This window comes from Mya arenaria, chromosome 3, assembly GCF_026914265.1.
Source record: "Mya arenaria isolate MELC-2E11 chromosome 3, ASM2691426v1".
In the NCBI taxonomy this organism is placed as follows: Eukaryota; Metazoa; Mollusca; class Bivalvia; order Myida; family Myidae; genus Mya; species Mya arenaria.
This window is the reverse complement of record NC_069124.1, coordinates 63026030-63040578: the sequence shown is the minus strand read 5'-3', so window position 1 is coordinate 63040578 and position 14549 is coordinate 63026030. Positions and strand designations below refer to the sequence as shown.

Here is a 14549-nt window from a genome sequence, read left to right as displayed (position 1 = left end):
AATTCTCGCTATCTGGTAATAGGGTCTAAAGATGCGTAACTTTTCTTTCTATCTTAACTTTTAAGAAAACAACAACATAAAACTTAGAAGCGTCAATATCGTCCCTTTAACCACTAGCGTTTTAAGAGGGGGCTCACCCGGCGCTCGCCCCCTCAAAAATCGTCCAAGTTCAGTTTTTATTTCAATATCGGAGCAAAAAGTAATAAAATACGCTTAAAATGCACCATTTCGGCTAGAAACTCTCTAGGGATTAACCCCGAACACCCCTGCAAATAGTGTATGGCATATGCTTTCGGCTCTAAGGGAGGGGCGCATGTCAAAAGGATGCTCCCCTAAGTTACGCCCCCACAAACATCAACTCCTAGAAACGCCCCTGTTAAATACTAGAAAGTTACATATTATAAGTTACGGGGTTAGTTGTTGACCCGATATGGGAGAAACCATATCGTGTGAAAGCGAATGAAAGCGTATCGGATGAGAGCAAAGCGCGAGGCCGAAATTGTTTTCTGCGCCCCGTATATCCCATATCGGGCCACCTACTAACCCCGTAACGTATCTATCATATAAACACCCTATTAACCAAATGTTTCATGTATTTATTGAGATCAGAACCCGATGCCATTTTACATGATTAGATACGATATAGATACTAGTGACCCAATATTATAAGTCACGGGGTTAGTAGGTGACCCGAATGGCGATATGGGATATACGGGGCAAAGGAAAACCGGTAATGTATATATCACATCGACAACCTGTTTAAACGTTTCATTTATTCATCGAAATCGGAAATTAGACGCCATTTTGGTACGATATAAATTTGGTGACCCATTTTGGAAACATTATGGGTCACAGCGTGACCAGTCCTTTACCAATGACGTTGCGTTATTTATGTTAGAGGCATAAAATGGACAAATATTAGGTCACTCCATGACCAGCCCTGGCGTTGCTCTATTCATGTTGGAGGCTTGGTAGTATACGTTACTAGGTTAGAAGCATACAGTTAGCTCCGAGGCTTGTAATGAACTCCTCTGGTCATTCGAAAGGACGTCGTTAAATAACTATATGAATTTCAGTGCAAAATATTCCAAAAGTTAAGCGCAAGTTTGTGAAATGTTTCTTAAATTTTCCTTTATCTAAGTTTCTCCTTACATATGAGCATTTTTAGAGTTCTTGTTATCTAAGAACGACCTTGTTGGTTTTTTTTTAATATCATCAAAAACTGTTGTGTATTTCATGTATCTTTAAAGCCGTTCGATTTATTAAGCCCCTTTCGCCGTACTTACTTTATGAAATTAAACACAATCTTCATAAATTTACATAGATATGCATTTGAACGGCCGAGAATCCAAACAAATTTCCTAAAACTAATCATTCTACACCTCATTTATACTACGCAGCTTTAATAGCATCCTCACTGTTTTGACATCTGTATTAAATCTAGTTTAACATTTACTCAGTAATCAGGCTTATACATGTACCACTTATACCAGATAAACATGACCATGAAAGGTTTAAGCACCCCAGCCCCCCATTCTTTTGTTCGTTAGTTCGTTACATTCCGTTTATATCGAACTAAGGCATATAGCGAAAGAAAACATTATAGGATATTTAAAAAGAAGAATATGGTATGTATATAGGATTCATTAGTTTAAACTTATTTATTTTACAACGATTGTGAAACAAGTTATTGCAACATTATATTAATCACTCTCGTTGGCACGATTTTACGCGAGAGTGTAGTTTTGTGTTGTGGGGAAAACCGGAGAACCCGGAGAAAACCCACTTGTCCGGCTTGGTGACCACAAAACAAACTCACATGCGCCCAGGCCGGGAATCGAACCCGGGTCGCCTAGGTGAGAAGCAAGGGCGCTAACCACTGCGCTAACCAACCAGGATTCATTTGTTGTCTTTTTAATTGCTATAACTTAAAGAATGTAAGAACTACCTGCTTATTTAAAAGAAAAAGAGTTTCGTTCTATTGGGAGTCATCAGATCCGTAGTCGTTAAATATGGAGTTTACTGTGTCCTTGAACGGTCGGTTAATGTCAATGGGATGACCTCGACTTTTAAAACATCACAATTGAACACCCAATGTCAATTTTCCATCTTCAAAAGTGCGTACATCCTATAAACTGGTCACTCAACAAAACATTCCGGATGCTCGATATCAATGCGCACATGTTTAGCAGTTCGATTGTTTTAGGTGGACACGCGAAGAACATATAAAGGTATCGTCTTTCTTGTACGGATTAATGAAATAACGTTATGACACAGGCTAAACGAACATAATCTAGTTAAATTGTTAGAATATGAGGTTTCAATAGAAATAAAAGGTCATATTGTATTTTTTATTTCTTATTAACGTCATATGATCTAGTGCTTTCATTAGGTTTTCAATAAGGCATTATTAAAGAGAGAAATAACAAAACCTTTGCCTCCAATTCAGACCAATAACGTGGTTATTCTAAGTTGGTACTTTCATGGCAAGAAAAAAGCACAGCAAAAAGTGTAAAGGAGCATCAATTGTGTAAAAGTAATCAAAACACAATATCCAAAGAAACAAGCCTTTCATTTCGAGGTTAAATATTTTGCAGACATAAAGCATGTCCTCTTTCGCACACGTATTTATGTTTTGAGCGCCAAACAAGTTTTACTACTGATTATTTTATTACATTTTGGATAAAAAGATATTCATTATATCAAAATACTTTCCCAAAAAATCTTGTCATATATTTCTTTGCTACATTTGCTAATTTCTCTGCTATTAAACAAAAACATGTTGAATAGAGGCCATGTTATGCCCTTCCAGAAAGAGCGTCAAAACTAAAGAAAAATGGAAAAATGGAAACTTTTTTTGTTTTAAGCTAGTCCCACCCATTTAAGTATTGTGTAAGACCCTTGCATACAGCGCTTTACTTTCTTGTGAGGACTGTTTGTAAAATGTCATGAAACCCAATTAAAGACTTTATATACTGTGATATATTACTGTTTATCTTTAGGTCTTATCTCTAATAAGATATACAACGATGCACTCTTTTTAACATAGTTAGACAAACACTTTAACAAACATGCACAAAATGTGCCCACTTTCTACTGACCTTATATAAAGAAAGAACCAAAGCAGGGGGTCCAACGTGTTTGGTGTTTGCCGAATTTTAAGTGAGGGAATTGTGTGAAGAGGAATAAAATGGCGGTGTTCGAAGATATTTTGGTGTTTTGGGAGGATATTATAAAAACAGCTAAAATAGGTACAAGAAAGGTGCACTTTGACTAAAAAAAAACGTTTCAAGTCACGCAATTTTCTATTTTCACTTTGTAAACAACTAATCGCTCAGCTAATGCATTCGATAACTTTTAAGTTAATGCCTCTAGAAAGTTAGGTTTAAAAACTGAGATAAGCTTACACGTGTGGCGTCCGGGTAGGCGTATATATATTGGTGTTCTCTTTCCTGTTACTGCCAACGGCATTTGTGCATATATCGAGATTGAACTATATGCGTAGAAATAAATGTTAATTACTTTTTATCTCACATCGCCATTCAAACGTGAAAGACTCAAAGAGTGGTTGAAAAGAAGAAGTTAGTGAAAAGAATTGATGCTAAACCGGACTTTTGAACGTGCTATAGCAATTTATCCATATCGCAAAATGCAGCATGAAGCAGCCGCACTGGGACCTGACGGTGTCATATCTGTGCTCCGCCATTGGTTGCAAACCTAGGGCACAGACCTATTTATAACTCAGTACTAATTGCAGCACCTCATACTCGAGTTGTTTACTCTGAAGAATTGATTGCTATGATGATTATAATGTTTAATCGTTAATAAGATGGTTATTACTAAATAGTATTACTTCTTTAACTCATTGTCACCAGCAGTCATAATTCTTATTTTTGAACCTCTCTGTGATTAAATTTCATTATACAGAAAAAATGAACCAATCACTTCCAGTGAGATGTATCAGTTTAAATACCCCCCCCCCCCCAATGGAATACCATACAAACAGACACAACGCAGTTCAAATGTCTGTAAATCACATGGTACCTGACGAAGAATAGAACACATAATATACACTGTCAATCGTTTGTTAAGTAAAACTCTACTCAGCTCAAATTCTTTATTGCCTCATTTACAGAAAATATAAATTAACATAGTAATGGTATATGGCAAACATGAACAAAATAAATAAGTGAAATGAAATGAAAAGAATCGATTTAACGGTTGATACATTACAACAGTCGCTACCCATATGATTGCACATTTAATTATATACCTTACAACTCATCTATTTAAGGACCTAAATGTAAATTAGGGTTCTCTGTGACCCTTGGTACTGGTGTGCTGGGCATGGACCATTTATAATTGCATGTATGTAAAAACAATATATATATATATATATATATATATATATATATATATATATATATATATATATATTAAAATTACATGTAGTTTTGATTGTCCGTGTTATTCACTCATTGCCAAAATAACTCTAATCTAAATCGATAACGGTTGGCGACAGCGACACTCAAGCGTTTCTTTTATTAATCCATGAGAGAATATCAAAAACCTAAATAAATGCACTAGACATCTCATTCTAGATTTTATGAGTGCTTCATGTATAAATAAATATAATATAATAAAATAAATATTGAAGATTGGTTTTATTTTGCTTCTTGAATTAATGTTTTACTGCCTTTAAACCAATAATACATATCTCTAGGATGCACCAATCCTCTCAAAAAGTTCAATACATTTTAAAGTATATCGTGCCTGCAAGCTTCGGTCTTCTTTTAGAGATAATTACATAACGCAGAAACCCAGCTATTAAGGAATTTTATAACACTAATGCACTGTCATTACCAAAATACTTAGTTCTTTGTGTTCCACACGTCTGTGATTGGGGATAACGAGACTCAACCTATAACCTCCCTTGGCATTGGACCTTTTTCGTCCCCCATACGGCCGTGGAAGGAGCTTCCACCTTCTGACCCCTATTGCCTCACCATGGAATCGTGGGAAAGCTACTATTTGACTTTCTACTGGTTTCATCCTCCGGATGTTGGAGTGTAATGTTCCCGGAACCATTTATTCCGGAGTCATAGAAATAAACATTTCTGTCTATTAAAAGTAGAGTTTGACGATTTAGGGCTTTTGCCGTTACCGATATTACTTCTTTAGGACGAGTATGTGTATTTAACATTTAAATAATGGTTTTAGAACTAATGTTTACACTTAGCTGGTAAATCAGAAATTGATATGGAAGAAAGTATATGTTTAATGTTTTTCTGTCTTTTCTAAAGATTTGTAACGTGCGAAGGGAACTAAGCCAACATATCCCTTCAGAGAAAAGCATGCTCGACCCTGAATGGGTCGACTGTTCTTATATATATATATATATATATATATATATATATACATAGTATGTTCTCCATCCACACGGAGACCCGGACATGCCACTTTGCGTATAATCAAGTACATTAACGTACAAAGAACGCACTTCGGCCGACAGCGGCTGTGACTATTTCTTTAACATTCATTATATATTACTAGCCGTTAGTTTATTTAGCCTGAAATGTTCGAAAGTATTATTGCAACAAATGATAATGGATTGATATACAATTTGCCCAACCGAATGTTATATCAATCCATTTTTAAACAAATGTTTTAGTTATAGCGGTATATTGTAAATGAACAATTAAACAAGATTTAACACACTTATTTAAATAACCGTGAAAGTCACGGCCATCAGGTGGGATAGAACATTTGTATTGCGAATATTATGCAGATATTAGTACGTTGTAAAAATGAGAGAAAATCTGTCGTGATTACTCGCAAAAGAAATGAACGAAAATGCATCATAATGTTTTCGTCAATGATAGCTCAATTGCAAAAGTGAAACGGCACTGAATCAAAGTTTCCCTAAAGGCACAATAAAAATTCCTTGTTATTGACTGAACATGGAACGTTGCTTTATACAAAATAAGGCTGTAAGCTTTATGTAAATATGTGTGTGAGCCAGACTCAGCGATCTAGTCATATAGTTTACGTATCAGGTTGTGATATAAATTCAATGTGATTTTGCAAACATTCAAATTTATCAAACACAATAGTTTTCAAATTGATAAACATCCAATACTACTATAGGCAATACTCATGAGAAAATTCTTTTCATATACAATGTAGTAGTATGTTATTATTAATAAAACTTGCAAATGTATTCAAATTCGTCTTAAAATACTCTCCATTTCATCATATATTTTAGATAGTATATATCTAAGAGTTTAGAGATATATTTGCAGATAGCTGAATTGTACACATACCTGTGTCCTTCATAAAACTATTTTAAAACTAATTTTATCATATTTCTCACGAGTAAGGCTATACTATTTATCATCAAAATAGTGCTTAAGTAGCGAATGATAACGAACTTTACTTTAAAGTTGCGAATGAGAATATATCAAAATTAGATCAATATTTATGTAAATTACAAAAAAAATCCATACGGAATATTCAAAAAAGGAATGATATCAAAATTTCTGTAAAGTTGCAAATGAAGTTAATATTAGTGTATATCGTCAACAACTTACATATGAATATTCATCAAAGAATGATACTTAAAATTATTTCGAGTATCTGATGATGACTAGAACACTACAAAAAATGAGAAAACTATCCCATTGAACTTTTTCCTACGTCCACTATCGATGTCACATTCTTATCTCTTATAAGACGAACCAGCGAAGCACACATATTTATAAAGATAAGTTTACGCCATGTTAAACGAGTGTTCACTTTGTCTCGTATTATTCCTTTCAGTATGGATCTTTACATTAAGCATAGAAGCTAAGGGACCCGCGAATGAGGTCCGACAGCTCACAGGAGTTCGCTTTCTTGTCACTGTCAATGACACATGGGCGGAGACTCCGGGGTAATCTTTTGCATGTTTATAACCTATTTCAAACGTTAACATTGCTATTTGGGTGCTAACAACATAAAACAGTCATTATCTATTACGTACTATTCAACACACGGTTCTTAGGCGGGGAATGTATATTGATAGACAATTTCTAAAAGAAATGTTTCATGCGCTTAAGTATTTCTTATATTACCTATAGATATGCAATGATAAAACATATCAAGGCATAAACATGCCATTCCCTTAAAGTTTTAACTATACATGGTTCATGTGAAATTGTCTTATAATACTGATAGCTTTCATACTATTACAAGAGAATACGTAACTCGACATAACCAGAGCATTTCTGTGCTATTTTGACACACTTATCATCAAGTTGATCGTGTCTGTTATTATTAATTGTGCATTCAGAATGGACTGATTGCACGCGAATTCTTTTTGCAACTAGATGCGTTACTTTTAAAAAGTGTAAAAGAAGGTTTGAAGGCATAAAAACAAAAAAAGTAAATACTATGTATTTTAGGTTCAATGTTTAGCAGTGAAAGTACATGTGTCATAAGGTTAGTTTAGGGTTTTTAGAGCCAATACAATTTTACGAAAGAACATTCAATCAGTATTTTATCAAGATGGTTTTAGCACTTCTTAGTCGTACTTAAATGTTTGTCAGTGTCCAATAAACCATGCATTAGATCTTTGTGGAAAAAAAGTTTACATCTGTTACGTTTCCTTGCTCTTTAGAATTTCGAAATACTGAATAGTGAAATCATGCAAATAATTCAGCTGCTTCAAAAACAGTATTTTTTAATAAATTGAAATTTGAAGAATATGATTCATAGTTCATTAGCTGAATGCTGTGTTCTCTACAATTTGTCTTTGTTTGTGTATGATATTCATATACGAATTCGTGTCTTGGCCAAGTTTGAAATTGTGTGCAATGTTACCGTCCATGTTACTGTCCTAATGAATATGCTTAAAATTGTGACAATTGCCTCCTTTTGAGATATTTTACCTCAGTATTTGTTCTACTGATTTATTTATTATTTGCAATTATTTGACGATAATATTGGTTTATTTGAAAATGCCAAAAACATTTTTGATATGATGGTCTTAAATATTTTGACATAAAAATGGTCATATTGTCGAAACCGAATTTTTAGCAAATCTCTGAGAAAGCTGTCGTTTGTTATATTTGCTCAACTCTGTTTTACAAAAGAGCACGTGCATGTTTTACTCTTGGCAAATATTGAACTTCAAAACTAAATACAGATGACCTGTTAACATGTTTAATTTAATGGCCTTTTTCACCCACCTTGTATAATTGATAACCCTTAAAGCAACTGTGCACCAGATGATCAATTTGCCAAAAAACAAGAAAGTTGTCGAAAACTGTCATAAACTTGGTATTAATGTGTACAATGCATTGAAACTTACTGAAGTACCACATAGATTACAATTTATTAACAGTTTAGCAGTTATTTCGTATTTTTCCATTAAAAAAAGATTACTGGGTATGTCTACCTAGTAGCATTCATTCCTTATGCGTGATTGGCTAGTCGATGTTATCACGTGATATTACCGAGTTAGTTGTATAGTTTAATTGTCTCACTCTATTAGAGTAAGCCGTCGTAGCTCAGTGGAAACGACCCTGGACTGCAATTTTGGCGACATAGGTTCGAACCCGGTCTCCGACACAATTTTTTTTTACATTTTGGTACTTTTTTACAATTATGATATAAAAGCGTAGCACATTCTATTAAATAATTGTCCTGAGATTCGTTACAGAAAAAACTTTTTTGGTGCCAATCTGGTATACAGTCCCTTTAAAGCATCGACCTAACGTAGACATATCAGTGTAACGTGTTTTGGATTGTACAGAACAATTACCCGTGGCTACTTTGTCAACGGATTAGTTTACAAATAAGTAGACATAACCATCGTCCAATTAATGTTTAATATATGTTTTATCAAACTCTATCTGTTTCCCTTAAAATTGACAGCAATGAAATATGCACTCATTTTCCTTGCCCAGTGTATTGTGGTTCTACTCAGCCTTACACAAATTTATTACCTTGTAAAACATTAAATGTTACCTCAACGATCACCAGCACCAGAATGGGACAGCACCGACGAGTTGCCATATTTATATTCATTGGTTATGTTACCGGACTAAACAGTTCAGACTGGTTGGACCTTCATTTCTTATATTTTGATAATAACAGAAGGGCATTTTCATGTGTGTCAACCGAATGACTCTTAACGGCTATGCCTCACTTTTTGTGGCTCTTCTAGAAATCACTGCTCTTGCAGAAGGCACTACTTCGGAGACGGATGGCATATTGGCCAGTTTAATCAGATTACTGGCAACAAGGCCATAATTAACACAAATCATGTGTTTTTGATCGCAGACATTTTATGGATTCATGATCTGAGAGAATCCCTTCCACTATTTATTATTCTTGCACAAAACATGAGCCTTATATTTTCGTTTTTTTTTCATTGATTAATAACTCTTGAAAACTGTTTTCATTATAACCACCGGAAATGTTGTTGGACAGAAACCAACCATAAAATTACTGAAATCCATGCATTCTGTAACACCTATTACTGAGTTTCGGGGTTATTCACTATGACAGATTATTCTTGTTCGAATGCTGAACATGAACCATAACATATTACATAAAATATTGTAAATAGTGTGTTTGCGTGCATGTTGACATAGGTAGTATTAATGGCCGGTTGCCGTGATGTAATTATTACATTTGATCTGATTTGTTTGCAAATTTTAAATTTGTCCAAAAAAACGCACCTACTACTCAATCCTTTTATCCTATTTTTAAGCTGTGTTGATCACAGCGCTAAAATGTGACTTAAATACATGTCGCTTCCGTTTCCTTTCCAGAATTAAGTCAGGTGTCATTTTTGCGAGGCCAAGAGAATGTTCCGTTAGCGGAGATTTAAGCCATACACACACATTGGAATAGTTCTACACCTCTCAGACACACATTAAAAACTTTGCAAAACCATATTGTTTCTATTTCAAGGTGCATAACAACAGTGGCTACATCTATGATTGCACCTGATATACCATTCAACAAATCGAAATCGATCACGGTTGGCGACTGCGACCATGGTCCATTACAGTACACATTTGCAAGCCCAGGCAAAGATGGAAACAAATATGTACGTAGTTTTAGAACTAGATATTGTGTGCGGTTCATGAAATGAAATGCTCAAACCTGATCTTTGAAATCCAATTATAAACTAGTGCTAAAACATACGTGACGACTAGCCCTATGTCGCTTGCACGCCACATTGACACGATATGTTATTGATTTATTCAGGCAAACATTGAAAGAAAAAAAAAGCATTAAAGATGTCTCAAGATTATATCAAGGATATATTAGACCGTACTTGTGACAAGATCAATCTAAAATTGTCAATATAATCTTAGTGTTAAACTGATGTTTTTTAACGCTTCATACTCACAAGAAGTATTCAATGATAATGATATAAGCCATGGGTGAAGAAAATGCGGTAAGCAATTCTACTCATCATTGAAGCAAAGTTTAAAACTGAGGGAGTGGTTGGGAAACTCCCCAATAGCCCTAAGAGCAAGAATCGGATTCGAGGGTGCACAACTCTTTGACGTGTGGAATGGACGTACATCACGATAAATAGTCCTGATATTGCTACCATGTTTGTAATGTGTACTAAATATCACAGAGATACCTCATAAACTATTGGAGAAACACCAACACAGACCAATGTGTGAAAATAAGCGAACATATAAATAAGAACGCACATCGATATCTACTACATAGTAGGTCAATGTGCATCTAGTATCAGCACTATCCGTTCAAGATGTGGGAAAGTTCGCTGCTCGATCTCCAATATAGCAAAAACGTGTACAGACAATATTCAATGGCACATTACTATAAGCTGCAATGGCCGTTGGTCATGCCAAATACTCCAGCGAATACTGCACATCATTGTTGTAATGGGGACACGAATAACAGAGTGATACCTCTTTAACCATTGGAGAAGTTCAGATACGAACTCTACAATACCTTACAGAGTACAAATCAAATTCAAGGACACATACCTCAGACAATACAGCAGTTGGTTATACGCAAATCATTGCTGTCAATCATGGTAATAATGTTTACCAAATATCGATATAAATAGAGTGGCATCGCTAAAATTCTGGGAGAAGTTTGCTCAACAACCCTTTGCCAACATATCGACCAACCCAACCTGTGGTGATTACATATCTTTTTGTGCACGTAATGAAAACACTAAACTGACTTAACTATGTACACAAGTTCCCGAGCTGACCATGCCGATGTTAAAGCGTAACCAGGCATGATGCCTTCATTCATTTGAAGTTTCATTCAAATCCCTCAAGCAGTTTTGCAGATTTCGTACGGACGGATTTTTTGACAGACAGACAGAAGGCATTGAAAACATCAAAATGTTCCCTACCCTAAAGGTGCAAATTTTGATGGACAACAATAATTTATGCCCACATACAGGTACATATACTGCCTTATTATAAAACAGATCGGTTTAAACAGATCAATTTGTATGTCCGTGATATAATAACAACAAAAAAAGAATTTAACAATCAACCAAGGGCTTTTAGTTCCCCAATACAACAACAACTTGCACAATTAAAATACAAACAGTACTTTTTGGAACGATGCTGAAAGGGGATCCAATGGGGATCCCATAGATCTTACGATCTTCACAAATGCCAATTTCCAGCATGACTGATAAGGTTAGGATGCGAGGTGGCCCTGACCTTGACACAATCTTACAGACTTTCTAAGGCGCGGAGATACATTGGTCATGAAGCTAGAAACCCGGGACAAGGGTGCGACACATCGTTAACTTATGGCAATCACTTCTGCCAATTTTTTTCGAATATCAAAGTTATTGACGGGGCACAAAAGCGGGACGGACGGACAGACAGACCCACGTAACGACGTGCGTGATTCTGATATCGTCCCCACTTCACTTTTAAAAGTGGGAGTATAATAAACAACCCTTTATGAGTTTTTAAATAAAACCTGTCTTAGCATTGTCCGAAAAAAATAGCAGCAAGGTATAATTTGTTTCCTGAATGCATGTTTTTTTTCACATTGAAACCATAAAATAAAAGCCAAGCTTTTGGCATCTTCAATAGAAATACGTTGTAACGGAATTTCAATGACCTCATGCCTGTGCTGACAGAAAGCAAAGACAGATATTATATCACTCGAATTATTTCATAGAATCCAATGTTATAAATCATATTTACTTCATCCACAGACGGTGTCTTTAATCTTCCATTCGTCTGTTATCGAGGACGCAAGCCCTCCCACATGTGACCTCTCTTGGAACGGTACCTACCTCGTTCCAACCACAACACGACCGTGGGAAGAGCTGCTTCCGTCTTGCTTCACGATGGACTCACGGGAAGGCAACTATATGACGTACTACTGGTTCCATCTCCTGGAATGGGAGTTTGAGTGAACATTAACTTCTCAATATATTGTAGCTTGATTCAGAAATATGATTCTATACTTATCTAGAATTGCATTTGCCATAAATCATGATGTCTACATTATACATAAAATGACAACGCAATTATTTAGTCTAACATTTCCCCGCGGATGTTAAAGGCGCATTAACATTTATCCATTTACGTCAGCAATGCAAAATGTTTGGGTTTCTTATCATGTTTAGAGATACAGACTTGTTTGTATTTTAATAATTGGGAGGGGGCACATGCACGGTTCTCTTAGTCACTACTTTTTTATTCATTTGTTAAGACGGACCAGTGTAATTGGTGCATCGCATGTGCTTCTGTTACTTGCATTTGTACGATAACAAACTGAATTAGAAATTAACGTTCGTGCAGGGTGTACACGACGATCGCATTTGCTACCGGAACTGAGTTCATCATCCAAGGATATCTTGTTATCCAATGATATCAATGGCCAATATAGCGTTTAGTGACATTTAAAAGACACGCGTGAACAAACGAACATGATACTATTGTTTTTTACAGCTTCTTATAGCTATGCATTTTGTGACCGTGTATGTCACGCCCTTGTCAGGTATGTGACCGTGTATGTCACGCCCTTGTCAGGTATGTGAACGTGTATGTCACTCCCTTGTCAGGTATATGACCGTGTATGTCACGCCCTTGTCAGATATGTGACCGTGTATGTCACGCCCTTGTCAGGTATGTGACCGTGTATGTCACGTCCTTGTCAGGTATGTGACCGTGTATGTCACGCCCTTGTCAGGTATGTGACGATATTTCCATTTTGGAACAGGATAAATTCAATGATTTCAATTGAATACCAATTATTGAATTTTCGAATGATATTGTATGAAAGTTGGATAAATATTGGTGTAAAATGAATTACAAGCAACTGCCATAAAAATGTGTATACAATACTTAATATTGAAGTTGCTTTTAAGTTGAAACTGGGGATGGCTACTACATCTATTGTATGGAAAGGCTGACTCAATGTTGACATAAACTTGTTTCGCTGCCAACTATCGTTGACACATTCTTATTTGAAAATTAGACAATCCAGCGAAACATAAACCATTGTATAGATACGTCCAACTTCATGAACAACATTTGTTCGTGAACATCGAAAATATCGCTCAAAAACTTCGTGAGTAAATAAGTCAAAACGTTGAAAGGGACTCGCTCATGTCTTTGGGCGCCAACATTTTGTCCCAGTATTGCATCTGAGAGCACTTGTTTCATTAATATTTTACTATATGAAATCGAAATTGCAGAAAAAAGATACAATTTCAGCCTAATAAATATTGTAGGAATAGATTGGAAAACCGACGCCTTAATTGTCTTCATAACGCCATAAGGACTAATACAACAGAAGATGGATATTTGACGTTTTAAGAATACATTGATAACTTCACGTGATAAATCGATATGGATATTTGTTTAATTCAGTGTCATATCGTATTTAATATAACAAATGGTCGCAGAAAACGGAAAGGCGGCGTAGCCACGAATGAATAATATTTTCTGTGTAGCCGAATGTTGTTTTGTTGTTGAGATAGCGAATGAGTTTCATATTACGTATATTAATGTTGAATGTCACGTTTCTGTTAAAGGTTGGGTTTACACTTATCTGAACTATTTGAGTAGGCGGGACTCCTTGATCGTTCACTTTTTAGACAAGCCTTTTCCGAGCATTATAAAATATTTAAAAAGAAAACTAACTAAATGAATAAATGAACTGATGGTGTTAACAGTTGAGTGAAATAAGTCAAATTCAAATTGCTTGTGCATACATGTTTGAGGTTAGAGTTTGAAGGTGAAAATGATCTACAACTCTATTACTAGCACATGTGGCCAAATAAATATGCAACCGTTACCTACCAAACGGGTTAATTGTAACAGTTTGTTCCATAGAATTGTTCATAACATAACATAACATAACATAAGTTTTATTAGCATTAATGTTGTGGCAACATCATAGCCATACAAAAGATAACATACAATGAAATACAGTGGTACAAGTACACAAGAACACATACTTTTACACAGAAGAAGAGTGAACATTTAATTTCCACCTCTATTGCAAAATGAAAAATAAACAAA

At 35.4% G+C, this 14549-nt stretch overlaps 1 protein-coding gene across 1 annotated transcript; it reads left to right on the top strand.

The window, feature by feature from the left end:
- Positions 1-6776: 6776 nt before the first annotated feature.
- LOC128226184 (uncharacterized) lies at positions 6777-12506 on the top strand. Its single transcript, XM_052936076.1, has 3 exons — positions 6777-6931; positions 9961-10099; positions 12230-12506. Exons 1-3 carry the CDS (start codon positions 6777-6779, stop codon positions 12431-12433), a joined length of 498 nt encoding a protein of 165 aa, XP_052792036.1. The 3' UTR covers positions 12434-12506.
- The last annotated feature ends 2043 nt before the right edge of the window (positions 12507-14549 follow it).

Excerpts from the sequence above, each read along its gene's own strand:
- LOC128226184 (XM_052936076.1), top strand. The coding sequence starts at position 6,777 with ATGTTAAACGAGTGTTCACTTTGTCTCGTATTATTCCTTTCAGTATGG. Across the intron at positions 6,932-9,960 it reads ACATGGGCGGAGACTCCGGG|GTGCATAACAACAGTGGCTA; the intron begins GTAATCTTTTGC and ends TTCTATTTCAAG. Across the intron at positions 10,100-12,229 it reads GCAAAGATGGAAACAAATAT|ACGGTGTCTTTAATCTTCCA; the intron begins GTACGTAGTTTT and ends CTTCATCCACAG.